We start from the raw sequence: 26246 nt of genomic DNA, 5'->3' as shown, positions 1-26246 counted from the left end.
ACTTGATGAATATGATAAACCTATTCAACTCTCATACAATATACGCACGTGGGAGGATATAAATATCTCGGGTTGGTCTCAGGCTCATGAATAGGAAGTTATACGCCCGTCCCTCGACAGGGTAGAGTGGGAGATGAACCGAGCATCACCTTTATTCAACTGCTCCATCTCATATTGAAAATATTCAATAACAAACAATACCAGCCTCTGATAAAACAGAAAATGGGGCAGTATAAATTCTCCCAGATCGTCGACATGGAGGGAACTCTCCTCTTCCTCCCCTCAAGACAGCAGTGAGTGGTTCCCTCCAAGCTTTAATGATCGCTATCAAAGCAGTAAGCACTTCTTCTGTCTAATATTGATCTCTTTCCGAGTGCCCCTGTGTCGTCTCTCCGAGCTTCTCTTTTAACCGTCTCTTTTCGATTCCCCCTCGTCGAGCAGTCATCCTCGAGCATATTTCTCTTCTTTTAATACTCCTCTCTTAGCTCTGCCGTTGCAAGAGCACTCCTTTCCGTTCTAAAGTATCGTATTTCTGATATTGGTGCTCGACTAGACACCAATTCATCTACCAAAAGTACGTTGCTATACGACCCCCATGTGGATGAAAACCACCTTGCTAATTGGTACGGATAACAGACAAGTCCTTCAAAATGGCTCGGATCCAAAACAGAATGAAAACAAAGTACAGCAGCCAGGGGAAGGCCAGAAGGGCTAGAGAAGACTCTTCTACCCCGGGATCGAGCGAGGGGTCTGATTCGGAGTGGGAACCAGCGTCACAGTTAAAGCGTGATCGCCCGCTTAAAGCTGGTGGTAAGTTCTTGAATGCTATTTTATCAATATATTTCATGTCAGGTCTGACCTGTGATTTGGGAAACAGGATCGGCTCGCCGCCCACGTCTTCGAGGGCAACAATCCAAGAAAGACGGAGCGCGTCCCTCTGATGACGAGCCCGATCCAAGGGAGATTCCTGCGGGACTTGACCATCGCATCAAACTCAGCGATGTCCGGGCAAGGATGCATGCTGAGTTCCGTCAGGATGTTGACACCTTGCAGCAGCGCAACGGGCGTTTCCGCGCCGCTCTCGACATGGTGGCCTGGGGCTCGAGCCACAGAAAGACCACGGCAATGAAAGCCCGGCTCGCGCGGAAGATGGAGGAGCTTGGCATCAATCTCCGGCTCAATTTGACCCGCGGGATGACCCCGGGTCTCGTCAACCTGGAGCTGGGCGAAGCGGGAGGCAGGGTGCCCAGGAGACCAGGCAGCGACGACAGGCTCAGCAATCTCCAGTCTCCCATCGATGGCGAGGAGACGGCGAGCGAGGACACGGATTTTGAAGGCCTCGCCAGCCTTCCGTCGCCCTTCTCCTGGCAATACCATCCTACCGATGGGACGATGATCCTCAGGGAGCAATCAATTAGTGATCTCCGGATCAAGCCTTCGTCCAGCGACCTGGATGCACATTTCTTCCTGGACATCGACCCCAGCTACTCCCTGCTGGACCCCAGCTCCAATCCGCTCTCCCCGGGTGTCTGGCCATTCTAGGCGTGGGTGGCCGTCGACCTTGTCGTCGTTCTTCTTTTTTTGCTTCTCTGGTCTTTCTTTTCTTGGAGTTATTGTGGTGGTTTCTGGCCTGCTCTCAACGGGGTGGAATCATGCAATTGATACCAATGAGCAGTGGATTTAATTATTATTTCATGTCAATGCTTTTGTTGTCTTTTCCCTTCGAGGCGTTCCAAAGTACCTGTTTCTCGACTTTCAAGATCATTGTCCATATTTGTTATCCTTTGCTTCTCCCTTCTCAATTATGACTTGTTATTCTTCTAAGTTTATTCTCCTCTTTTTCATGCTGCACTCCTGTTCTTAGTCGCTGACGGTGTTCCTGCTCCTAGATCCTAGATAGTTGTCGTCGAGATAAAGTTGGCGCCAAGCAAGTGTGATCTACAGGGTTTAATCGAAGGGACGACGAGCACAGTTCATCTTGACACTTCATGAAGCGTACATGAAATATGATTTCTGATTCATTTCGGCCTTAAATTGATATATTGCTCTAGTGCTCTGCTGAAGTTGTCGAATTTCAACTTATTTCAACAGATTTCATGGATTTCGCTGCATTTCAGGATATTTCACTACTTTCAACCATTTAATGATATCAAGCAATTTCAACTCAGTTCAGATGGTTTCAACTGTAATCAAACTGTCTAGCCGGTTTCTAATCACACTATTCTTGAATCATGTCGATTTTCATTTGTCTTTGACTAGTTTCAGCGGATTTCAACATATTTCAACATATTTCACCTACGTTTCAACCTATTTCATTCAATATTCGGCCCATTTCAGAGGGAAAAAGGTCCATTCTACTTAGTTCCAGCATATTTAAACCTGATTCATTAGGTATTTCATCAAATTTCATTGGTTTACATCTAATTTCATTGAAGATAGGGATATTTCATCCTATTTCAACCCATTTCATTCTCTATTTCAACTGCTTTCGTGAAATTTCATCCAGAAATTGAAAGCACTCAATAAGATGTCACTAATTTCAATGTGTTCATTAGCAATTTCATTCGCGTTGTGGTCTATTTCATCAATTTCAACAATTTTCATGGATGCTCGGAACAATTTACATCAAGTCAGCGCTATCACATATCCGCGAGTCGAAGATAGGAGGGGGAAAAAATAAATAAATAGAATGAATAAATAATAAATAAATAAGTAAATAAAGAATGAATAAGAAAAAGAAAGGAAATAAAACAAAATAAAATAGAGGTTTTGTCATCTCCTTCGCAACTGCTGTATATCGCTGCTGTAGCCTGTCAATGTTGCCTGTCCTCGCGATGCTACAAATCATTGATCAACGAGTCAGAGCTCTAGATATGTACTACATAGAGTGGGACTAGATATTTTAAATTGAAACTGTATATATATTAATTTATATTTGATTTGTATATTTGATTTATATAGAAAGCCCCTAGGGATGAAATCCAGAAATAAAAGTTGATCTTATGTTCATTGGTCAAATTATATATTAACCTAGCATACTGGTTCAGTGACTTGCCAGTGCCACGACCAAGACGAATATTACAACAGGATTGAATTGTATACACACACTTCTATAACAATTACTCAGTCTAATCTAGAACAACAAGACGCTGTCGAGACTGGAGAATCCAGCCGCGACTCCTCCCTCATTGACATCCTTGCCCTTCGTTCTCAGCAGATAGCCTCCCTGATCGTTGTGCAGGATCTTGCCTCCCTGGTCCCAAAGAATGGTCCCATAAACACCCAGCTCAGAGATGACGTCGCCGAGAATCACCTCGCCGTCGCTTCGCAGAGCGATGTTCCGGGCGCGAGGCGGAGGCTGGATTAGCTCCATCAGGACCCATCGCTTCCATTCGGTCTCGGGGAGAGAGCGCAGGAATTCAGGGATAGCAGACTTGTAGATATTGTTACCCCCGCCCTCTCGCTGTGGCTTCAGGACGTGGTTCTCGGCAGTTGTGGGGTTGAGGGCAAACTCTCTTCCTTGGCCATTGGAAGTCAAGTCATACTGGGGCGCAAATGTATTACGCAGCCTGGCAATGACGCTCGGGTCCGCTCCCTTGAGAAAACTGGACAGGTGGTCCGGTCCCGAGGGTTCCGCGAGAACCTGCTGAACCTTCTTGCAACCCGAGAGTTGGTTGAGGACTGTCGGGCATTTGATGGCAGCTGAGCGTTCCAAGAGCGTCCTTGCCTCCCAGTCGCGCGCAGACGTATAATCTCCAGGGTCATAAAACGCGCGGAGATACACCGTTGTCACCTCAAATGGTGTGTCGCGAGACTGAGGGGGAGTGTAGAGAAGAGGTCGGTTAGGATTCGAATCCGATATCGACGTGACATCCAAGATCTCATTGGTGGTCACGCGGAAAACCGGGATCTTATGAACTTGCGTAAGCTGCCTGGACAGAGCCAATTGGTCAAAGATGTTTCGTTCGCCTTGCTGGACAATGAAGATGATGCACAATGGCAGAGCCGGGGACGATTTCGACGATCCATAGGCCGCGTGTGCAGCGGCTAGTCCTCCGGACAAGGTCACCACTGCGGTGTTCTCTGGAGGCAAGTTATTGTCAAACAAGGGATGCGCGGGGAAGCTCGTGGGCAAACCCGAGGGAGACGAAAGAAGCTCTCTGTGAAGAGATGAAACGCCGACTGATAGACCACCAAAGGAGGATGATATCGTGTTGAACTCTACCTGCTTCAAAGACGAGCTGGAGGCTGTTGACGGGGTATGAGCCATGTAGTCAGAGCGGAAAAGACCAAGCGACAATGGCTGGACATAGCCTTCCTTCTTCACTGCAAGATGTACTTTCCAGAGGTTCGACATAAAGTCATCAACATCGATCAGACTGGTGGACAGAAGCTATTAGTAGGGTTACGAAAAGACACCCTCCGAGACCAGAGAGAAGCCATTGCAGCTACCACATGCACTTACTCTTCCATGATCTTGCATAGCCACTCCTCGTCGCACGAAATATTGGCATACAGCTCATTGTACACGGTCTGCAAAGCCAGGGCCTCCTCGAAGCACGCCCTAGGGAACGGGCTCGGAAACAAGGTCACCGGAGCATTCGTTGCCAGCACGCCCTTCGAGTTCACACCCTCAGGAACAACCAACGGCGAAGGCCGCACAACCAGGCCGTTCTGAATGGCCCAGTCTTTCACCGTCGAGACCAGGAATTTCTCCTGCGCGGGGCTCAGGGAAGGTGGATAGCTGGAGTAAACTGGTGTAGCCATGGCCGAGATGGATCGTATTCACCTAACCGCCTTGATCAGTATTCAATTTTCCCCACGGTTCAACGAAGTGGAGGACTTCAAGGGAAGCAGCACAGAAATGCGTAGTGAATCGAGGGTCGATGAGCCAGCCTCCTGCCCCTCTAAACACCTATTATTAATCATCCCCAGCTGTTGTTATCGCCCTGATAAGCGCCGCACTGATAAGACACCGTGCTTTAGACCGCCTAATAGAACTGGCAGTAAAGATCACCCAAATAAATTATTAGACAGGCTTGAGTTGTGAGCTTCTACACGCTACCCTCTCTCTCTTTTAGCAAGATACTGAATCATTTGCTGGTTTCAAGCCTTAAACTTGATATCTATTGTATCTCTACTGCTATCCTTTACTCCTATCTCTTTATTTCTCTATTTCCTCTTAGTAAAAGACCTCATCAACCGTGTTGTGCTGATCTCTTTATCCTCTTCCACCCTCACGCGCATCCTAATCGCTCTCTCGCTTAAGAACACACAAATTATGACTCTGGGTTAAGAGACTACATTTTCACAACTTTGTTTGAGGTCATCTATGCTCCTGAGGTAAGCTGCATATATTTATTTAGCTCTTCCATGCCCTTGACGCTCCGTAAATCTGGGCTTGGCGATGAGAAAAAGCTGGCTGACAACCTGGGCGCCGAATAGCAGGATGGCCGCCGAACTGAAAGACCCTCTCGACTGGACTGTCGAAGAGGTCGTCAAGTTTCTTTGTGACCCAAATCACACGCCCTGGTCTCAGTCCTTATCTGCCACCCCACGTCCTAACCCTCTCACTTTTGCGGTCACCCTGCGGGAGAACCAGATAACAGGCGAGGTCCTTCTCCATGATGTGACTAATGGAACCCTTCGTGATGACCTGGGGCTGAAGTTGCTTGGCCATCGGAGCGGTGTCCTGATGGCTGTCCGGTATCTTCAGCGACGCTCCAAAAAATACATGGATAGCCTGATTGCAAAGTCCCGCCTGGAGGATGACCCCTCGGCTTACCCTACAGCTCATTTGCCTGGCAATCCCATCCCCTCAACCCACCCTGGCACAGGAACCATTCACTTTGGAGCAATGCAGTATTCCCTGCCACAGAACCCTGTTTCTCTCTCTAATCCAGAGACGCGGCCCTATTCTGTAAGCAATGTTTGTACGGATGCTGTTTCTAGGCCCCTTCCTCGACAGAAAAGTGTTTCATTTGAAGATCCAAAGACACAAGAGGACGAACCCAACTCGAGTAGCGAGGCTGTTACCCCCACCATCCATTTCCAGGGCCCTTCCCCCAAGTCTCAAGTCGAAGGTCCTGTAGAAATTCTTGCCCAGCGCCCCAAGTTTCGTACCCAGGAACAACAAGTGCTGGACGAATCGGGAAAAAAGCGTCGAAGACTAGACCTTAGCTCCCTAGAGTCTCTGAAGCCACCTAGCGATATGCTTGTCCTTGGTGCTGCTGACAATAAAAACTGGTATCTGGGACCGAATAAGCTGAGTGCCTCCCAGCTGTTCTACCCAGTCAACCCCAATAAGGAAGAGGAGCACTCATTTGCCATGGTCGGCGCTAGAGTTCCGGATGGTCAACGCAAGTTCGTGAACACATCTCTGAAATACTTCTACAACCATGCACCTGTCCTTCTCAATGACGATCAGGTGGCTGTAGTCCCCTACAAACGTTCCAATGTGGCCCCAAATGAGACGAGATACTTTACCCTGTTTAGCGATAAGCAAGGGAAAGTTGCGGTCAGCCAGGAAGACACCCAGAGATGGCCACAGCTACGGGACCAGCCTTTACATGGCAAAGAATTTGAAGTTGTCGACCTGGAGCCTTCGGATCCACTTTGGGCCATTCTTGAACGTTATCCGCATACCGAAAGTGAGGCCAAGTCCTATCCGCCTTATGGCGACTCAGGGTCCGAAGTAGACTATGACGATGAAACATGGCAAGAATACCAAACCGAGCAACGGCAGACGCCGCAGTCCCAAAAGCTTCTGACATCCGACCAAATCACGTCCACCATTGCGGAGTATATCAAGCAAATGGAAGAAAAGTGGCGCCTTCGCCAACTGCCAAAGGAAGAATCCACAGCTTGGAGGCTCTGGACACAGTCAAGAGCTAACAATACAAAGGGTGTTCATATCAAGGACATCAACAACGACATTGCCTTTTTGCGAAAGCGTCTGATGAAGTATGACAAGGCCCTTCATGGAAACCAATACACGAATATCGCCGAGCTACGATTTTCATGCCAAAGTATGGATCAAACGATCTTTGACATCCAGTCGCAGAAATGGCGTCTTTCTCTTTTAGAAAACTCCATCTGTCCCCCCAAACCTGTTGTTCCCCCTAAAGCGAAATCTGTGAAGCGACCCAGGCGGGTGCAACCGGACGAAGAGTCGCTAGATTCAGATTCTGACAATGGCCGGGGTGAATTCGATGATTTTATCGACGATACTGCTCTCGAGGAATCTTCTTGGCCCGACTCTATGGAAACCGCCCATCATGCCGGGGGCCAGGACGTCGAGATGACCCAGGACCAAGATATTATCATGTCAACAACCAGCGAGGGCGGTCCCAATACTGCTCCTTCTTCTGCTATGAACAATAGGCAGAATCCAGTCGCACAAACGGCTTTCCTGGATGCCCCGTCCCCTGATGGAGATGCTTTGATGCCTGACGCAGACCAGACAGTAACCCGGCCAGTTGTTGATCTAACCGCGGACTCCCCGGCTCAATACTCTGTGGATCTTTCAGTCCACACCCCCCCAACAAATGAGATGCAGGATGTGAACATGTCTCAGGCGCCTGACCTCGAAAATCAGGCTACTGTCGGAGATCCCATGTCAGGTGAAGAGGCCCAGAAGATTCTCCCTGATGATCCTTTGACAAGCATTATGCGCATTCCCTGGGAGTCTTTGGAGCAGCGCCAAGATCGACAGAGACTCCTCATGAAGCTCATCAGCACTTTACCCGATGATAATCGTACCAGACTTATCGAGGTGATTCCGTCTTACGAAACCAGCAAACTGAAGGCCTTGGTGACCAGAGCCCTAGTGAACATGATGTCTCAAAACACACAAGACGAGGAGATTGGAGAACCCAATTTCCAAGTAATACTTCGGACAGCGTATCTGTATATTTCATGGGTTAATTGCACTCGTCTATCCGAAAGTGAAATCCCCAAAAATTACTTGCGGAATGCTCTCAATGACGCTCTCGACAATCTTGCTCCCGGTGCTCCTACCAATGCTCCCAGCCAAGACCAGGGATTTGAGGCCTTTTCCAACGAGCTCTTCAGGAGCCTGGAAAACTACCAAAAGTGGGTTGATGAGAGGGAAGCTCAGCGCGTCCTGAAGGAAGAAGATGATTTCGCCCCCGAGCATTTGAACACGGAGGGCTTGAAAGGCACTTCGCGTAAAGGGCGGAAGCAAAAGGTCGAACAAAGGAAGGAAGTCAAGAACGATCAGCTGCTTGCACAACTTCGAATGGTCGAGCAGAATCGTAAACGGGAACTGTTGCTCAAAAGAATGGAGGGCAGTGGGAATTCTGGTCATGATCCTGCTCAACAGGCCGTTACCTTCGGAGATCCAATAATCTATCTGCATCCTTCTCTCGGACAATGGATCAAACCACATCAACTTCAGGGCATCCAATTCATGTGGCGAGAGCTGATACAAGACACGAAACAGCAAGGTTGTCTGCTCGCACACACAATGGGCCTCGGCAAAACTATGCAAGTCATTTCGTTACTCATTACGATCGCTCTTGCAGCTTCATCGGATTCAGAGGAAATTCGCGAGCAGGTCCCAGAGAGCCTACGGAAGTCAAAAACACTTATCTTGTGTCCCCCTTCCCTGATCGAAAACTGGTACGAGGAATTTATCAAGTGGACTCCTCCAGAGCTCCATGGAATTCTGGGCCCGATTCGCAAAATCAAGACGATAGACAAGAAGGACACTCGCATCCAAGAGATTTTCGACTGGGCCGATGAGGGGGGCGTCTTGATCATGGGCTACGAGATGTTTCGGACCTGGGCAAACCATCCGGATAAAGATGTGAGCGCCTCTCTGCTTGATGACCCCAAAATCATCGTCGCCGACGAAGCACACAAGATTAAGAACCCTGCATCTTCACTCTCTGTGGCTGTGAGTAAGCTTCTTTCCAAAAGCCGCATCGCTCTGACCGGGTCGCCACTGGCGAACAACCTCATGGATTATTACCGGATGGTTGACTGGATTGCGCCGGGGTATCTGGGAACTGCCCGGGAGTTCCGAGCCGGATACGTTGAGCCCATCGAAGAAGGCCTCTATATGGACAGCACGGCACAAGAGAAGAGGTTGAGTCTCCGAAAGCTCCAGGTCATCAAAACCATTCTTGGCCCGAAAATCAGTCGTGCAGATATCTCTGTTCTCCAAGGCAGCCTTCCACCAAAAGTCGAATTTGTGATAACAGTACCCTTGACAGAAATACAGAAGGAAGCATATAACAACTACCTCACTTCTGTGAATGAGAATCAAGATGCATCTGCTACGACCATTTGGGCATGGCTTGCAAACTTATCCCTATGCTGCAATCATCCATCCTGTCTGTGGGACAAGTTACTTCGGATCGCAAGGGAGCAGGGAAACATCTCGGAGGGTGAAGATAGCTCGGATTCTTCCGAAGAACCCAAACAGCGGGAACGTGTTTGGCCATTATTGATGGAAATGCAACGGAAGATTTTTGGCGATCTATCCGATACCAAAGCCCCTGAACTGTCGAACAGGGTCGAAATTCTGAAGCAGATCATTGCCGAGACTATCCGTGTCGGTGACAAGATGCTGATCTTTTCACACAGCATCCCAACCTTGGATTTTCTCGAATGTCTCCTCAAAGCTTCAGGCTGGGCATATTGTCGTCTGGACGGGAAGACACCGCCCCATGCCCGACAACTTGCTACCAAGGGGTTCAACGAGGCCCAATCTGAGCAGCGCATTTTTCTGATTTCGACACGGGCAGGAGGTCTCGGACTGAACATCCCTGGTGCGAATAGGGTAGTAATTTTTGACTTTGGTTTCAACCCTACATGGGAGGAACAGGCTGTAGGACGAGCCTATCGTCTAGGGCAGAAGCGGCCTGTGTTTGTCTACCGTTTTCTTGCCGGAGGGACGTTTGAAACGAAGGTTCATAACAAAGCCATTTTCAAAACTCAACTGGCTTATCGCGTGGTGGACCAAAAAAATCCAGAGCGTCATGCCATGAAAACCAACCGTGAATATCTCGCATATGTCACCGATGTCGAACAGCATGATTTGTCAGAATACATGGGCAAAGATCCGGAAGTTCTTGATAAAATCCTCAGCGGTCCTCTGAAAGACAAGATTCGGAAGATCGAACTTACCGAGACTTTCAAGCAGGAAGACAACGACATGCTCACCGAGGAGGAGACCCAAGCCGTGCAAAGGGAAGTCGACGATGAGCTCAAACGGCGCAATCCTGTTCCTTTTGGGTCTGTTGACAAGCAGAATTCGACAACTACGGCGACTGTTCCTCCCACATCTATGGCTCCCACATCTATTCCTCGCACATCTATGACTCCCACATCTATTCCTCCAAATATCCAATATTCACCCCAGTATTTAAGACTGGCTTCAGTTGGGTGCTGTTACCCATGGATTGCACTCAAATGGTGTATCAGTTTTGTTTCAAGGTTACAGGATGATGATGACTATGAAACAAGGTATCGTAATGTACGGTGTCTCTTCAATGGGACAGCATGCAATTTCCCTCTGCGCATGGTGGATATTGCTTACCTTAACGCCTATGTGGTTCACCCCTACGCATCAATTCTGGTTTCGGAATATCCGCGGAACTCTGGGAATTTGGTTAGTCGTTTTCCAAGCTTCAGTCGCGAAAATGCACGTCTTTACCTTCTCAGAGACCAATGGGAATTGAGGAGTATCGATTATCCACCGTCTTATGGATTCTCTCCCTTGAGGGATGACGTTCCTTCATTTCCGGAAGTCATTGATTCTAGGATCATAACCTGCCTGGCAAGAATGTTGTCGGGACGCTCACCTCCACGTATCCCTTCCACTCCAGATGTCCTTATCACTCCACCCGTGACTCGCAAGGCCCTGAAGCCCTCAGAATACGAGGGTTCGCCTACAATCTACGGCCCTTCCATAACTCTCCCAACATTGCCACAACCCGGGGCTTCGACTGGCATCCAAAACCCAGCTATGAATCCCCAATCATTGCCGCAATCCGGGGCTCCTACTAGCACCTACAGCCCGGCCATGAGTCGCCCATCGTTGCCACAACCTGGGGCTCCTACTAGCGTCTATATGCCAGCTATGAATCCCCAATCGTTGCCACAATCTGGGGCTCCGGTTAGCGTCTATAGGCCAGCTATGAATCCCCAATCGTTGCCGCAATCCGGGGATACGACTGGCACCTACAGCCCGGCTATGATACAATCATTTTTGCTACAGTACGCGGCTTTGAATGACATCTACAGGTCAGCTATGAATCCTCAATCGTTGCCGCAGTCCGGGGCTCCGACTAGCATCTACAGCCCGGCCATGAGTCGCCCATCGTTGCCACAATCTGGGGCTCCTACTAGCACCAACAGCCCGGCCATGAGTCGCCCATCGTTGCTACAATCTGGGGCTCCTACTAGCACCAACAGCCCGGTCATGAGTCGCCCATCGTTGCCACAATCTGGGGCTCCTACTAGCACCAACAGCCCAGCCATGAGTCGCCCATCATCTCAACAATTGCCTGACCAGAAACTCATGGAGAAACCCGTTCCAGGAAACAACCTGCATCACAATGAACCAAATGCACCCGTGATTCGTGCTCCGAGAGGATGGAGGCCAGCATCAAATGATGGGAATGAATCTCCGTCCCCCTCTGGGAGTACCAAAGAAACCTTGAACTCTGCCATGTCTACACAGTTCCTGAGATCAGAACCACAGAATAGCAGATCAGCTACCACATTTTCCATGACACCAGTGTCCCACGCGCCTACAACATTGGCACGGTCACTCTCAAACGACAGTCATGGCGTCCCATCGTTCTCCAACATGTCACGGGGAAACAGTTCTTCTACTGTTGAATCCGAGCAAGCCGTAATCCTGTCGACTGCGGAGAGCGCCTTGCAATCCCACGAGCCACCCATGGCTGCGACTTCTCTTGAATCGCCAACCCAGCTCCAAGTGGGGGATAGTCGCCGACTCTCTGCTTCGTCCGAGACAACTGCGAACATCAATCTCCCTGTGGACTCTGTGGACTCTGTGGACTCTGTGCAAATCTCGCAGCAGGAAACAGCAACCGAGCAGGGATCATCCACCACCACATCTTCCACACACGAAAAGAAACCTTCCTGCAAGCAGCAGTAGTGTTATCCAGTCCACTCTGGCAGCGGATGGAACCAGATCAAGCATCTCTTTCCCTTTTATGATCATATTAAGGAAAGTTACATGCGATTCTTTTACAGAGTCCACTATGAATCTCTCCTTCATTTGTTTCTTTTCTTTTTTTTTTTTGATCAGAACTTTTTTTTCATTGAGCTTTTTCCATCTAGACTCTTGATTGGTTGACCTGGTGTCTGCCCTCTACAGAGTGATCTGATAGAAAGTTCTCATTTTTCTTTTCTTCTTTTTTACCTGTACCTTCTTTATTCCTTGATCTGTATGAGTGATTCCCCCTGAAGTTATTGTTTTCTTTGTTTCCTTTCTCCCCTTCTGATTACACATTTGATTTTAAAGCACAGCACCTTAAATGACACAGTTTGTACAATAGCAATCATGATTAATGAGTGAATGAGTCAATGACATTATGTATGAGATTCGTGTTCTCGCCTTGTATACATAGAGCAATTCGAATCCAGCTGGGTTGTTAGGGAGGAGATTCTGTTTCCTTAGATGGTGGTATAGTATTCTGTTTTTATGTGCTTTAGCATCTATACTAATTACCAGGAAAAATAAAAAAAAATATATAGAGAACGTGGTGATGGAAAAAGGAAACAAATCCAAGGATTGACAGATAGAAAAAAAAGACCGAAACCAATAGAAAATAATTAGGAAACAACCAGAGAAAGAAAGACGGGAATGAAAGACCTTCTAGCGGAGGAGTTTTCCCAGATCAGCAACTCGGGTGGCTCTATCCTCGACCTTTTTAGCTGCCTTCTCACGGAAAGCCTCTAGCATCAACTTGCGCTTTGTATCTTGGACTTCAAGGACACGGTCCTCAATACTGTCCTCCATCACAAGTCTCCAGACAGTCGTCTCGCGCTTCTGTCCGAGTCGATAGACACGGTCGACAGCTTGGTCTTCGATCGCAGGGGCCCACCAACTGTCCGCCAAAATCGCCTGGTTCGCAGCAACAAGGTTGAGGCCCACGCTGCAGACACTGAGGCTCGCAAGGAGGACTTTGCAATCAGGATCGTTTGAGAAGGCGTGGGTTGAATTATCTCGTTTCGTCGAGTTCATCTTGCCGTCGATGCGCGCGAATCCGATCCCGTGCTGATGGAGATGAGGCTCGATCAGGTCGAGAAAAGATGTCCACTGACTGAAAACAACTGTTTTCGTCCCGGACGCTTGACCGTGGGCAGTCAGAATCTTGACTAGAGCTTCAATTTTGCTGCTTGGCTGGTCTGGACTGACGACCACTTCGTTGGAATCTTCGCCCAGTTCATTGGAGGGCGAGACCAGTGTCGATGCATCTTCGAGCTCGGCGCGGCAAAGAGGGCACTTGTGCTGTCTCTCAATCACCTGCTCGATGCAGCCGCGGCAAAAGGCGTGCGCACACGCAGTTATCACTGGTTGTTCGAGGATATCCAAGCAGATCGGACACACTTCCTGGCTCTCGATTCTGAGCTGCAGCATATCCTGGAGCGCTTTGACATTTTCCGGGGTCAGTTGAACGACCTTGTGCTCTTCTAGTAGAGCAGTAAGCTTGTCGATGCGGTTTTTGCACAGCGCCCAGTGATTGCAGACCTGTCGCAATCGAAGAATAACCTCAAGAAGATGTGAATAGGTAGCACTTCCGGTTTTACTCCCAGATTGGTAATCCAAGAAAACACCCTTTGCTTCGTTTCTGTATGGTTCATCAGCTTTCTAATCAAGTCAATACTGGGGAATTTCACATACTGAAACATTTCATATTTCTCTTGTTCGTGAGGGTGAAATTTGACGCGAAGAATTCGAGAAGTCATTGGCGGCAGACGCAAATTGACGAAGTTCATATCTTTACGTCGTCGAAGGCAAATTGTTCCCATGAGGGCTTGAAGCAGTAAACGAGCGCTGGCCTCGTTATATGTCAAAGGACGGATTAACACGGTATTGAAAACTGCGAAATCCGACAAGCCACCAGAGAGTTTCAGAAACCGTACTTGGGAATAGAGGTCTTTCAGAGAATTGACAATTGGAGTGCCGGTTAATGTCCAGCGTGAATCTGCCCGAAGATTGCATGCTGCAAGAGCACCTTTGGATCGTTGGTTCCGAATGGTATGTCCCTCATCCAAAACCACACGACGCCATTGAAGAGAGAAGATACCATTCCCTGGTTGTTTCTTTGCGATGGGGTCATAATCCATGGCCAGAGCGCCATAGCTTGTGATGACTACATCGTAGTCGCTGAGATGAGATGCCTCCTTCTTTCCAGGGCCATGATAGATTAACACGCGAGGTGCAGTCTCCGGATTTGTATGGTCACGAATCTGGTCCTTCCAGTTGCTCATCACACCGACAGGGGAGACGATCAAGGTAGTTTTGGATGAAGCAGCAGATTTCGGTTTCGAGTTGGCCAAGATGAGAGATATAATCTGGATTGTCTTGCCCAAGCCCATGTCATCAGCAAGGATACCGCCACTCGCGAGCATGGGCGCTTGTGTGGTGGAAAAGTTTGTTGCGATGTTTGTGTAGACATTTTTATCCCTCTTCCAGAGCTGCACGACTTCTGAAGAACCAGGAGAGGGAAGGCTAGGAGATTCCTTGGACAGCATCCAAGCGAGTCCCTGGCGCTGGTAGGGCAAGAGTTGGGTGACGAGACCATCTGGATTATCTGCCATGGGCATGTTCGCAAGTTCGGATTCGCTCTGTCCAAAATTCTCAACCACCTTTCCAATCTCCCGAGGATTGAAGTCGCTGCTCTGGTCAATAAGATCTTCAAGGTTTTCGATTCCGATGCCTCCTTCAAGAGTTGAGAGATTGGAAAACATGGCGCTGTCTTGATTGTCCCATTGCTGTCCCTTTCCCTTAGCAAGCGAGCGAGCTCGTTTCAAAGCGTCTTTGCGGGCCTGTTCGCGCTGTTTCTCCCGACTACGTTCATCTCTTTCGGCCTGCACTAGCCGTGAGACAGGCAGCCGGTCTTTTTGCATCTTTTGTTTAAGTTGCGTGCGTTGTATAGGGTCAGCAGTCCCGTAGAGTTTAAGAACGACGCTACATTCGTAGTGGCCGATAGTACTCGTTAAGATTCCCTCAATTACGAGAGACTTGGAATCCTGATCCAGAAAAAGTCAAATTTCATTAACTTTATCGCACTTGAAGATAGGATGTGCATACCATATACGGAGCCAACTTGGCGGCCATGGTCCTCGGAATATGGCCAATCTGTCCATTCATAACATTGAGAACACGGATTGCGTTACGGTCGTAATTATTGTTAGGTTCTCGCACTACGATAACATGCTCGCCCAAGGTTGCGCGTCCCGAGTAGTATCGAACACCCACGATTTTGGTGTTGAGATCACCTGTCGTGGGTCAGGTACGACCTCGAAGAACCTGCCCGAAAGAGAGCCTACCGTAATGAATGGTGTTAATTGATTCGTCGCCATTCTGACTGTTCTGGATCACATTTGCAGCGTCTGCATCTTCTTCATCGATTCCTGGCACCTGAGGCAGCTGAGCGAGTGAGACGAAAGCCGCGTCTTCGCCAAAACGCTGTCCGCTGCTGAGACGACTGAGGTTATCAGCAGATCCTAAACGACTTGTTTTAACTGGACGCTGCAGGCCAGTCCAATCTTCGTCATCGCTGCTAATATCCACCACATCGACTGTCCGTTTTCTTGGTGCGTAGCCCATGATGTAGCGACTAAAGCGAAGTACTACACAGGCGCTTCGCAGGACCTCTTTCCCGGGGAGCTCAACGTTTGCCAGTCGTCCCAACGATTGGAGTTAAGGTTTCATTCGAAATTCTCCGACGAACTCCTGGCTTCTAGACTCGCTAGACTCAAGCTTTGATGCTTCGTGATGGCAGTCAAACACATGGAGTCGGGACAAAATGTCAGTGCCCACACGCGATAAGACTAGTACTATTCAGGACAAGCGCTTCACGGGCCGGACGCGAATCCACGTGATCCACAGGCGCTAAACCTGAAGAGGTAAAGCGCGTGACACAGGCGACTTCTTAATGTAAACCTGTGACGTTGATGTCGTACAACGGCTGGTTGACCTCAACAATAACTACTATCCCTTGCGTTGAGTTGCTTTCTCTTTCTGTCTTATATATAGGCTTATTTTCCTTCTTCACCACTTATTTAAGATCTTTCACTCTCTTTTTTCAGCATGTTGATATGACTATGAGGAGCTGATGGGCGCCGACAATTGTATAGACCATCTAGAGTGCAAGACCATGTGCCGCTGCCTGCCACAAAAGACTTGAGCTTTTACTTTATATTACTGACTGGGACTCTTGGGTTTGGGCTTGGAAACTAGTCTCGCCGGTCTATGATGTCTGCGCCTTTGCATATGACTGATCCTTTACCTGGCTCCTATCGTGAGCTGGTTGTCAACAGGCAAAATGAACTAGAGGCATTAATCGAAAATGGGGGTTTCAGGCCTTTCTTTCTACACAGCTTTGTCATCTTCGCCTGTGTTCCACTGTTATCCCTGGCGATACCATGCCAACGACCTGGTGTCTCACGACTGATTCGCTCTGTGGGAATGGCTGTGGTTCTTGCAATTGCTCTGGAAACGATTGTCTACCGTCGAGCTTTTTTGGGAGCAGGAGGGTATATGGTGGGATTGGCTGTCACCTGGTGGATTGTCTGGTGTGCAACGCTCCTCGTGTTCAATGATGCGGCGAAGGACTTTCGGAGAATCGAGCGGAGAGCTGGCTCAGTGGATATTCCAATCAAACCCAAACTCAACGGGGGGTTCCATGCTCATCAAGGGACTGGGTATTCAGGGAAAGTGTCTGATACTGCAGGTGCTCAAAGCAACGGTGGTATACTGCATCAGCGTTGCCCCAATGGCAAGTACCGGGTTAGCGATCACTCGGATTCTTTGGGCCAAGAAACCCTCGTATGGCAGTCTTACCCCAAGCCCCTCTCGCACCGTCTAAATTGGATCATGGGCCTTATTTTTAATATGAGAGGGCCGGAATGGAACTGGCGAATCTCTACCTTAGAGCCACTACCGCCAGCTGTTCGAATGCAACTGGATAAATCCAGTATGGACCGTTCAGACATGTCCCCTGAGCATAAAGACCTGAGATACCCGGATTCGAAGACCCAAATAAAATCGGCTTTCTTTATTTTCTTCAAGTCCTACATCGCCATAGACATCCTCAAAGTTGTCATGATGCGAGATGCATATTTTTGGGGGGCCGAGCGACCTCCCGTGCCGCCATTCCCGTTCAACCTTCTCGCACCGTTTCCCATTCTGGTCTATTCTTATCGACTGATCATGAGCGTTACAGGCGTCTTTTTTGCCCTTTTATACGTCACCTCCTTGAACCCGATCATCTTCCTTGGACTATCCCTTGCATTCCCACGCGCTGCACGCGGACTGACATCTACTCCTCTAAATTCTCCGTGGATGTATTCATCGTTATTCGGCCCACTCCTCACGTCTATTCTAGAAAAAGGTCTCGCAGGCTGTTGGGCCCAATGGTGGCATCAGCTGTTCCGCTTCGGCTTCCTCTCCGCCTCCCGCTGGCTTTTGTCCGTGCTGCCCTCGTCTATTGCAAAGCCTGCGTACACAAGACGTTCCGTGCACGCTCTCATTGCCTTCTCGCTGAGCGGTGCCCTCCACGCGGTAGGAAGCTTCACCCAGCATGCAAGCACGCGGCCGCTGCATGGTCCGTTTTTGTTTTTCTTCCTGCAAGCGCCTGGAGTCATGATTCAGCATTTATGCGACCAAGTCCTTCTACCCTTTATCTTCCCAAAGGGCGTGCCTCGCGCTGTGCAGCGGACATTCAACCTCTGCTCCGTCGTATCCTGGTTCCTGCTAACAGGCGGGCTCATTGCGGACGATTTTGCTCGCGGGGGACTCTGGCTTGTCGAGCCTCTGCCTTTCAGTCCGCTCCGAGGTCTTGGCTTCGGCGCTGAGGGTGAGGGATGGCTGTGTTGGAGGGAACCGTGGTTCCGTATGGATGGGGGAGGCAAGATACGTGTTTTATAAGTACTACTGGGTCTCTATTTCTTTTCCCGCGCAACTATGATAGACAAATGCATTGCTGGTGTAGTTCAGGGTAGAAGAGTATACAAAGAATTTCATTTTTGTGCTCTTAGAGATACATGTTGTATATAGGTAATGCACACAGCTTATTACCCTTCCATATTGACATCTTCGTCTTCGTCATCCGTGTCAGAGTCAATGTTCAGCGTAGGCAGTTCATCGTCACTGTCATCTTCAGCGTTGGGAACTGCTGCCGCGGTCATTGACACGGCTGGCTTGGTTGTAATGTTTGTAGTCACAGCCGAGGTTGCCACTGGCTGCTGGTTCGCACGAGAAGTCCCCACACTCGTTGTAGATGTCGAGGGCGTGTTTTCGACAACTGTTTGGGCGGCGAAAGTCGGGGCTTCCGTTTCATGGCGAGCTTTCTTTGTTTGGACATTCTCATTCCTCTCAACGTGTGTCGTCTGGGGTAGTGCAGAGCTCTGGACAGAAGTGTCTTGAGGAAGACTTCGCTTGGCAAGAGATTGTGAATTTTGCTCTGCGACGCTTGGCATATTGGACAATTGGCTTTTGAGGGTCGTCGTAATAAATGTGGGTGTCGTTCCCGAAGTGGCAGACACGCCAGCGTAGTCCATCTCTCCTCCATCCTCATCTTCTGCCTCCTCTTCAACGATCGTCACCTGCCCGTTCAAATCGGGGGTAGACATCAGAACAGGCATTCTGGGTCTGATCAGACTCTCCACGTCCATTTCAGCTGAGTGTGCTCTCGCCAGGAAGGGAATGATGCTCGGGCCTGGCCCACGTCCCTTGATGGCTGGCACAGGGTTCAACACGCTAGCAAGCATAGCTGGCTTGTCTGAAACCAGTATGATCGTCCGGTCGATCTCAGCACGCAGTGAAGGTGCAAGATATTCAGTGGGCACAAAGGAAAGGATGACAGGCAAAAGTTGCGTTGCTGCAAGCTGCAGCTCCGGGAAAGACGAGGTAAGCTTGCTTTGACGGTTTTTGTTCGCGTCGACGTGAAAGAACGAGTCTGCATTGGCCGTGCCCTGGGTTGCTTTCGCTTTATTTTTTGGATCCGCCGATGAAGCCGCTGAAGGGTTCGCATCCTCGGCTGGCGGCAATATATCAGAGCAACAGGCTCGGAAGAGATTCGTCAAAGATGATACGTTCTGCTTTGCCATGGTCGGTCCGATCAAAGGCAGCAGCGATTGAACCAATTGATACATCGCAGTGCGGATAGCTCTGTTGGATTTCCCAGAGCGGAAAACCCACAGGGCTTGTTCTAGTATGGTCTGCGCAACCGGAACGATGCTAGTCTGCATCAGGTCGACTATTCTCATTAAAAGGCCCATGACGGCAGTATGAATCCGCGGCAGCTCGGCCCAGAGCGCATCTCGTTCCTCCCGGCCGACCTGCGGGTTGCTCTGGGTTCCCACCGTATCAGCACCCTCAGAAGGGATAGTTACCAAAGTGAGACGAGCTGTTAGATCGAGAACAAGGCCCAATGGAACAGACACAGTGGATGCAGTGGGTGTTGAGAAAAAGTCAGATAGTAATTGCAGAAGACCTGTCAGTCTTTCAGCACCTGCATGAAGTCCGTGCCAGCTTGAAAGACCTAGAGCGTCCGAAGCATAGTCTCCGACCTCCTGACCATAGTTCTGGGTAGCAGTAGACTGTCTCAGTGCAGGGTCAGCAGATTCCCATTGTTCAACCACAGCTCTGAACACATAATCTGAGGCTCGATGAGTCGCGGCGATGGTCGCCTTGATAGCATTCTTCCATTCATCACCCGAGGTATTTTTCGGAGCACAGTTGTGCAGAGAGATGAACAATCGCTCTGCCAGCTTCACTACATGCCCAGGAAATGACCCTGGTGCGCCGCCAATGACAGCCAATACTAGGCTGTGGATTTGGGCAGAGAACGGGCGGAAGATCGTTGGGTGTCTTCCAACCAACTCAATCAATGCGGGAAAGACAATGTCCAAGAACGGGGTGTTAGACCGCAATTTTCGAATCGGTTCCGCAGACGGCTTAATCGAGATGAGATTCAGTGTCGCTGTGATGAAAGATGGCAGAGACGGCGTCGTAATTTCTCGAACGAGAGTAGGATATTGATAGGTGAGGTGGAAGATGCGCGTAAGAGTGATGACCGCCATTTTCCTCGTCGACACGGGATCCGGTTTCTTAATAGCAGACAAGTCAATCTCATGCCATCAGGGTATTAGTCGAATATCAATTGCACGCTTACTCCCAGGATACTGATCAAGTTGCGGACCAAAGGCTCACAGCCTCGAAGAAATTCCCACTGTCCAGCCTCCACGGCTGCTTTCACCAGCACGACTGCAGTCCATCGTCCCTCCACAGTACGGTCGAGCGACAGGCTCGTCAAGCGAGTCTTCAACTTCTGGATCTGAGCTGCATTGTCCGAGTCTCCCTTCGGTCCTTTCTGACCTGGTGGTGTAGAAAACAGCTCGCCGCAATCACTGATCGAGCTTGCGAGGAACGACGTGATCTGGGGTAGCTCATGGACAGGCGTCGTAGTCAATCGATGAGTAATAGCCCGTAGGGTTGTTGTTGCCGCCATCTTTCCCAGAATAATAGCGTTAACCGCTTCCCTTTCTCTATCTATATCCTTCCTGCCTAGGAACCTCTCAAAGCTGCACTTCACCTTCACTCTTTTTTTTTTCTGGCGGCAGAAACGCTCGGTCCCAAAGGCGGTAGGCGTCACGGTTTGAAATAACACGGTAACAATACGTACGATCGATACGGGTTACCTTACAGATTACGCCCACTGCGGAGCGGGTCCTCCAAGCAGCTGGCGTCGGCCTGGCAGGGATCGCCAGCAAGGCAAATCCCACCGCGATCGTTATGTCACCACTGGATTTAATGCACCCGAAGCCCGGCCAGGGATTTGGTGGTGGGTGAGCTGTCTGTTGGCTTTTTTTTCTACAGTCTGTGACAATTCTAGCCTCTTGCAGCCATGGCCGTAAGTTTGTCCGTTCTTGATTCTCTCTGGTCCCCCTAATGCTCTCCCGACTACGTGGCCCAGACACTGGAGAAATGCTAACGGGGTTGATGCCTTGAAATAGGGAGACCCCGAGAAGGCGCAGCGGTATATTGCTGCTCTGAACAATGCGCGGTGTCATGATCGATGGGATGAAGTGCCCGAGTTGATTCGCAAAGTTACAAAGCATGCTCCGCATAGAAAATGTAACCCTTGACTACCTACCTTCTCTTGCGTTCAGACATTGGCGGGCAACAGATTGATTCTTGCCTATCTTCTCAGGTTATATAGAGACTGCAGCTGCCGAAAGCAAGATTGTGGCCCAGGTCAAGGGACGACCGTCAACCGCGAGACCAACGAGCTCTACCCCTACTTCATCGGTTTTGTCCGAACTAATACCGTCGCTGCTGTCAATCATTGAAACCGCAGATGGGTCACCACAAGATATATTCCAAGCGCAGGCCTGTCTTGCATGGCTACATTGGACATTGAACGAGCCAGGTCTGGCCCTGGCTCGTCTGCCTAAGGATTACGGGGATACAGTGAATAGTCTCTCAACAACAGGCGGTGAAGAGCTCTCGCCATGGACAGAGGTCTGTCTCGTAAGGGCGTGCTATATCAAGGGTGAGGAGGAAGTCAAGGCAGGCGGTCCGTTTCGTTTTGCTGACTCAAGATAGGCGCCGCGCAGTCGATTCTCACCGGCCCTGATGACTCGCTTCCCACCCTGCACTCGATTTTACCGTGGCTCAATGGTCTAAAGCAGGCTCCTTCATCTAGTCCACAGTTCTCCCATTGGTCCGAGAAGTTGCTTGCCAAGGGGGCACTACTTGCGAATGACAGCGATGACGTTGAGGTCGCTCTGAAATTCTTCAGGCTATGGTCCGCTCACCCTCAAGTGAAGCAAGGCATCGCCTCAAATACTTTGCCTGTCGATACTTCAAGTGATGCTATTTCAAGATCAGCCGTCTGGAAATCATATTATTCCCTTCTAACCCAGATTTTACAAGCCGATGGGACCTATTATCCTCCGGCAGACGGTCCGGAGCGCCCACAACTCGCTAGCGAACTCAGGCGGGTAGAGGCCATTTACGAAAGCTGTATGATGAAAGAAGTGAAGTTCCCTACCGCCAGCTCGTCGAACTCGCAGGTTGAGATTTGGGTTGAGCAGGTAATACGGAACTGGGAAGTCCTCTGTAGTCCTCAATGGCGAGACGAGGAGCTAGGGGAAGGAGGCCAGAATGCCGTTGGCCGGAATGTTTTGGACGTAAGTTTCATAAACACAAACATCTGTTCAATACTAAAAAATCAACTTCAGATCCTGTATCGCGCTGCCACAAAGACCTACCATTCTCACTTGGTCTTGCGCCGCCTATTTCATGTGCATTCTTCTCTGGCAGAATTTGATCTTGCCATGAAAGCAGTCGATTCTTACATTGAAATTGTCACAAGTGCAAAAGACCGGGCAGAAAAGGCGGCGGAGTCTGGAGAACTCGAGGATGATGGCACGCTGGTCAAGACACTTTCTGAAGCAATCTTCATGCTCTGCTGCTTTGGTGCTGAAGAGGAAGCTGAAAAGACCAACACCCTGGTTTCAACAATCAAAAAGTATCTCAGCAAGCATGTGCTTGTAGATTCTCAGACAGGCGAGCAGGCAGGAATTCATGACGACGCTGATACAATACCCCCTTCGATCGTTGCCTTAGCCTACCGCGCCATTGGTGTTGGACTTGCTACGTGGGCTAATTGGACTTGTGTTAATGAGTCCCGAGATGATATACGAGCGGAAGCTATCGAATACCTTGAGAGAAGTATTGAGCCGGAACTAGGAGACCAGCACAACTGCTCGTCGCTCTATACTCTCGCTCTCTTGCTGGCAGAGAGCCGAGACCTGGATGGGGCTATTGATTATGTCAAGTCCGCCTTAAGATCTACCAACGAGTCTTCCGTCGCATCCCAGCGCGACCTTAATAAGACGAGAGATCTTGTACCCCTTTGGCACTTACTTGCTCTGCTATTGAGTGCTAAACAAGACTTCGATATAGCTGAGCGATCCTGCGAAGCTGCCTTCGAAAAATTTCCCACTGCCGTGGTGTCACAGGGTCATCATGAGCATCGTGAGACGCGATCTCTGCAGAATCTGAGGGAGAACTACAACGCAGGCCTAAAAAATACAATCATCGAGCAACTTCGGGGTCGTGAAAAGGAGCGTATCATCGAAACTCGTATGACGCAGCTAGCGTTTCGTGAACTGCTAGAAGGACCGGAAACTGCCCTGAACCACAGTGACCAACTACTTCGCCTTTTCGTGACCTTGTTCGGCAGTCTGGATCTGGACTCAGAGGACAGGAAAAATGCACACTCCGATAACCTTGTCCCTCCAAAGAGCTCTGCTGGTACAGTGAAGAGCTTCCGTGGCAGCATTTTTGGGCGTCAAAAGGGATCTCGGCTTGAAAACCGAGTTATCGAATCGGGTAGCGATGTTAACGCAATCAGCCCGGCACCGTCTTCGATCAACAGTAGAGCGAACGATTCCGATGCACCTGTAATCCAGGTGACCGATGAGGATCTTCAAGGCTCTCATGAGCGCCCGCGAACTGCTGGTAGAAGTGACTCCACTAGAAAGTTGCAGAAACGGGGGAGTGTCAAAAAGTCGGGAGATCCTCCGATCTTCATGAATGGTGAGAAAGGCACCTCTACCGAACCATTGGCCACGAATGGCAATGCATCAGATGAGAAGAAGGCACAAGATACGCCTTCAGCGGGAGACGCCCGAATTGCAATTTCTAGCACCACTACAAGCCAAGCTCAAGGTGCCAAGCAGCCTTTGAAACCCATTCATAATGGAAAACCCGATGCCCACTCTACCCCTACAGGCCACCCGAAGCAGCCGCCCGAGCAGGACACTCGGCTGCCCACGTCATATAGATTTGATTCCCCCACCGCAGCAACTACGCGCTTCCCAGCTGGACAAGCACAGAAACATGCGCTTGGAGTTCTCGTCAAAATATGGCTATTTATTGCCGGTTTGTATCGGCGAGCGTCGCTTTTCGAAGACGCCAATGAAGCCTGTGAAGAAGCCGTGAAAAGGGCGACACGGGTGGAACTCCTTGTGGCCAGCCAAGAGTCCTCCGCTAAAGCACTCTCCCACCGCGGCTGGGGGGTTGGGAAGAGCTCCGAAGAGCTTTGGGCAGACGTTTATGCTGAGCGCGGATTCCTTTCACAAGCGCAATCGCATCCTCACGAGGCAATCGAACATTTCGAGGAAGCTCTAACACGCTTTCCTGATCACCCCAAGGCCACCGTTGGCTTGGCTAACCTTCTTCTGGATGTATGGGAGCAAAAGATACCGTCCGAGCCGGCACATTCTACCCTTGAGTTTGACCTCTCTGCACTCTCCTTGCTGTCCGAGCATAATAAGTCGGCCCATTTAGGGGAGAAAGCAGCTACAGATGCCCAAGGTGGAATCCTGTCCTTGCCGGTTTCTAGTGACGATGAGCCGAAATATCTCAACCGCCTTGCAGCACGCGATCGAGCCTATGCTCTTCTCTCGGCCTTGACGAAACTTGGTAGTTCGTGGGACAACTCCGAGGCCTGGTTTGCCCTTGCGCGTGCCTATGAAGCCAGCGGACAGGTTGAAAAGCTCAAGGAAGTCCTTTGGTGGTGCGTTGAACTAGAGGACCGCAGACCTCTTCGTCACTGGTCAAATATTGGTTCCAATGTATATGTTCTCTAAGCTAGAGAATTCCTTTCTGTTTGTGCCTGTTTTCTTACGTCTGCTCTTTTTTTTTTACTTAAAGCGGGACCTGATGCCCTGTTCTCATCTCCACAATCTTGTGATACCTGATTGTCTATTGGATACTGAATATATCAATGCTTAAAGAAAGAGAATCTTTTGTTGATAGCATTTAAGGAAATTTCAAAGAGCACCAATAGCACAGAACCTTATGTACACTTCTCGGCTCATTTATCAACTCTGGACTAAGAGTCGACCGAGGTCAAAAACTACTCAGGACTGCAAGACTAGATCACCCCATCTATTTCTATTTCTAGCGCTGAGCTGCAACAGGGGTCCAGGCAGAGACCTTTGGCCGTACGCTGCGAAAAAAAAGGTGAGTGGGTCTGAAGGAAACGGTGATTTCGTTGCATTGGAGAAGGGGGGATAGAATACTTACGTCGAGTAAGGCTTGTATGCAGCGCGGCTGAGGGTCTGATTGGGACGGTGTTCAGGCAATTCCCACTTGCGAATGCCAGTTTGCAGGATCTTGTCGGCGGTGGGAGGGGCGTCAATCATGTAAGAGATCCACGCGTGCCTAGAGAACATATAAGCAGCCGATATCAAACACCAATTCCCGTCCACCTGAAGGAGAAGGGGTCGAGCAATCTCACCAGCCAGGCTCGATCTGTGTAGGGTCAAAGTCTGGGTTCTTGTAGTCAACCCATCTTGTGCGGACTGCACCAAGCTCATCAGCACACCAAACTCGGACCAATATCTCTCAGATCCATGCTTACGAGGAAGCTCCTCCTCCATGTTCTCGTAGTACTTGTTTCCATATTTATCGGTGGCGATCAAGGTACCGGCTTTGGTATCACCTAGATGCGAGCAAGACCTTGTCAGCTGTGCTCATCACAACGGCTATTTTCGACAGAAACCATACCCATATACTGTATTTCACAACCAGTTCAACCACATTAGCCCCCATAACAACCAATTGAGTACCTTTCACCCCTGCTATTCTCCAGCTTCATACCTGCATCTGGTGGCCATATTCCTGCACACAACAGTTAGCAACGCGTCTTTCTCTCAGCGCAGTCAGAGATGTCAAACCTTAAATCCAATCCTGCGCAAGTTCCGCAGCGTCCGAAGAATAGTCGACATATTGGGCAGTGGCGCACAGGGCGAGTGAGTTGTTGGCAGTACAGAGCTTCGTCGAGGTGACCGGTCGTTTCCAATGAAACCCACTCGATTGCAGAGCGCCCCAATGCGGTCTAGCGGAGTCTGTGTTTGGAATGTTTACATTGTTTGCACTGTTTGCACTTGGACGCATTGTCGTCCCAAAAAAGAAAACAGCTTCAACGCAG

The 26246-nt window shown here is 49.6% G+C and overlaps 9 protein-coding genes across 9 annotated transcripts; 5 read left to right on the top strand and 4 right to left on the bottom strand.

Annotated features, from left to right (window-relative positions):
• Nucleotides 1–650: 650 nt before the first annotated feature.
• Nucleotides 651–1892, top strand: ASPZODRAFT_23164 (hypothetical protein; the record flags this gene model as incomplete). Its single annotated transcript, XM_022727922.1, has 2 exons — nt 651–810; nt 878–1892. The coding sequence occupies 2 exons, from the start codon at nt 651–653 to the stop codon at nt 1540–1542; spliced, it is 825 nt and encodes a 274-aa protein (XP_022583387.1). The 3' UTR covers nt 1543–1892.
• Nucleotides 1893–3060: 1168 nt separating this feature from the next.
• Nucleotides 3061–4901, bottom strand: ASPZODRAFT_23163 (hypothetical protein). Its single transcript, XM_022727921.1, has 2 exons — nt 4466–4901; nt 3061–4379 (listed from the first exon to the last, which is right to left on the bottom strand). The coding sequence occupies exons 1-2, from the start codon at nt 4765–4767 to the stop codon at nt 3134–3136; spliced, it is 1548 nt and encodes a 515-aa protein (XP_022583386.1). The 5' UTR covers nt 4768–4901; the 3' UTR covers nt 3061–3133.
• Nucleotides 4902–5139: 238 nt separating this feature from the next.
• ASPZODRAFT_111102 (hypothetical protein) lies at nt 5140–10339 on the top strand (the record flags this gene model as incomplete). The annotated part of the gene is made up of 2 exons (XM_022721014.1): nt 5140–5343; nt 5446–10339. Coding segments are annotated over exons 1-2 (4905 nt in total), but the record flags the coding sequence as incomplete, so codon positions are not given.
• A 1400-nt stretch (nt 10340–11739) lies between these two features.
• ASPZODRAFT_129205 (hypothetical protein) lies at nt 11740–12337 on the top strand. The gene has a single exon (XM_022722214.1). The coding sequence runs from the start codon at nt 11843–11845 to the stop codon at nt 12155–12157; it is 315 nt and encodes a 104-aa protein (XP_022583384.1). The 5' UTR covers nt 11740–11842; the 3' UTR covers nt 12158–12337.
• A 345-nt stretch (nt 12338–12682) lies between these two features.
• Nucleotides 12683–15999, bottom strand: ASPZODRAFT_129203 (hypothetical protein). Its single transcript, XM_022722213.1, has 4 exons — nt 15562–15999; nt 15323–15510; nt 13910–15261; nt 12683–13856 (listed from the first exon to the last, which is right to left on the bottom strand). The coding sequence occupies exons 1-4, from the start codon at nt 15839–15841 to the stop codon at nt 12881–12883; spliced, it is 2796 nt and encodes a 931-aa protein (XP_022583383.1). The 5' UTR covers nt 15842–15999; the 3' UTR covers nt 12683–12880.
• A 508-nt stretch (nt 16000–16507) lies between these two features.
• Nucleotides 16508–18163, top strand: ASPZODRAFT_59887 (hypothetical protein; the record flags this gene model as incomplete). Its single annotated transcript, XM_022728876.1, has 2 exons — nt 16508–16914; nt 16978–18163. The coding sequence occupies 2 exons, from the start codon at nt 16508–16510 to the stop codon at nt 18161–18163; spliced, it is 1593 nt and encodes a 530-aa protein (XP_022583382.1).
• A 146-nt stretch (nt 18164–18309) lies between these two features.
• ASPZODRAFT_149858 (hypothetical protein) lies at nt 18310–20747 on the bottom strand (the record flags this gene model as incomplete). The annotated part of the gene is made up of 2 exons (XM_022725534.1): nt 18310–20346; nt 20412–20747. The coding sequence occupies 2 exons, from the start codon at nt 20745–20747 to the stop codon at nt 18310–18312; spliced, it is 2373 nt and encodes a 790-aa protein (XP_022583381.1).
• Nucleotides 20748–21143: 396 nt separating this feature from the next.
• ASPZODRAFT_139827 (hypothetical protein) lies at nt 21144–24900 on the top strand (the record flags this gene model as incomplete). Its single annotated transcript, XM_022724602.1, has 5 exons — nt 21144–21149; nt 21253–21373; nt 21450–21815; nt 21845–22431; nt 22483–24900. The coding sequence occupies 5 exons, from the start codon at nt 21144–21146 to the stop codon at nt 24898–24900; spliced, it is 3498 nt and encodes a 1165-aa protein (XP_022583380.1).
• Nucleotides 24901–25213: 313 nt separating this feature from the next.
• Nucleotides 25214–26043, bottom strand: ASPZODRAFT_61016 (hypothetical protein; the record flags this gene model as incomplete). Its single annotated transcript, XM_022728956.1, has 6 exons — nt 25214–25262; nt 25340–25477; nt 25554–25617; nt 25677–25782; nt 25916–25936; nt 25993–26043. 6 exons carry the CDS (start codon nt 26041–26043, stop codon nt 25214–25216), a joined length of 429 nt encoding a protein of 142 aa, XP_022583379.1.
• Between the last annotated feature and the right edge of the window lie 203 nt (nt 26044–26246).

This window comes from Penicilliopsis zonata (genome assembly GCF_001890105.1).
Source record: "Penicilliopsis zonata CBS 506.65 unplaced genomic scaffold ASPZOscaffold_3, whole genome shotgun sequence".
Lineage (NCBI taxonomy): Eukaryota > Fungi > Ascomycota > Eurotiomycetes > Eurotiales > Aspergillaceae > Penicilliopsis > Penicilliopsis zonata.
This window is presented reverse-complemented; position numbering and strand designations above follow the sequence as displayed.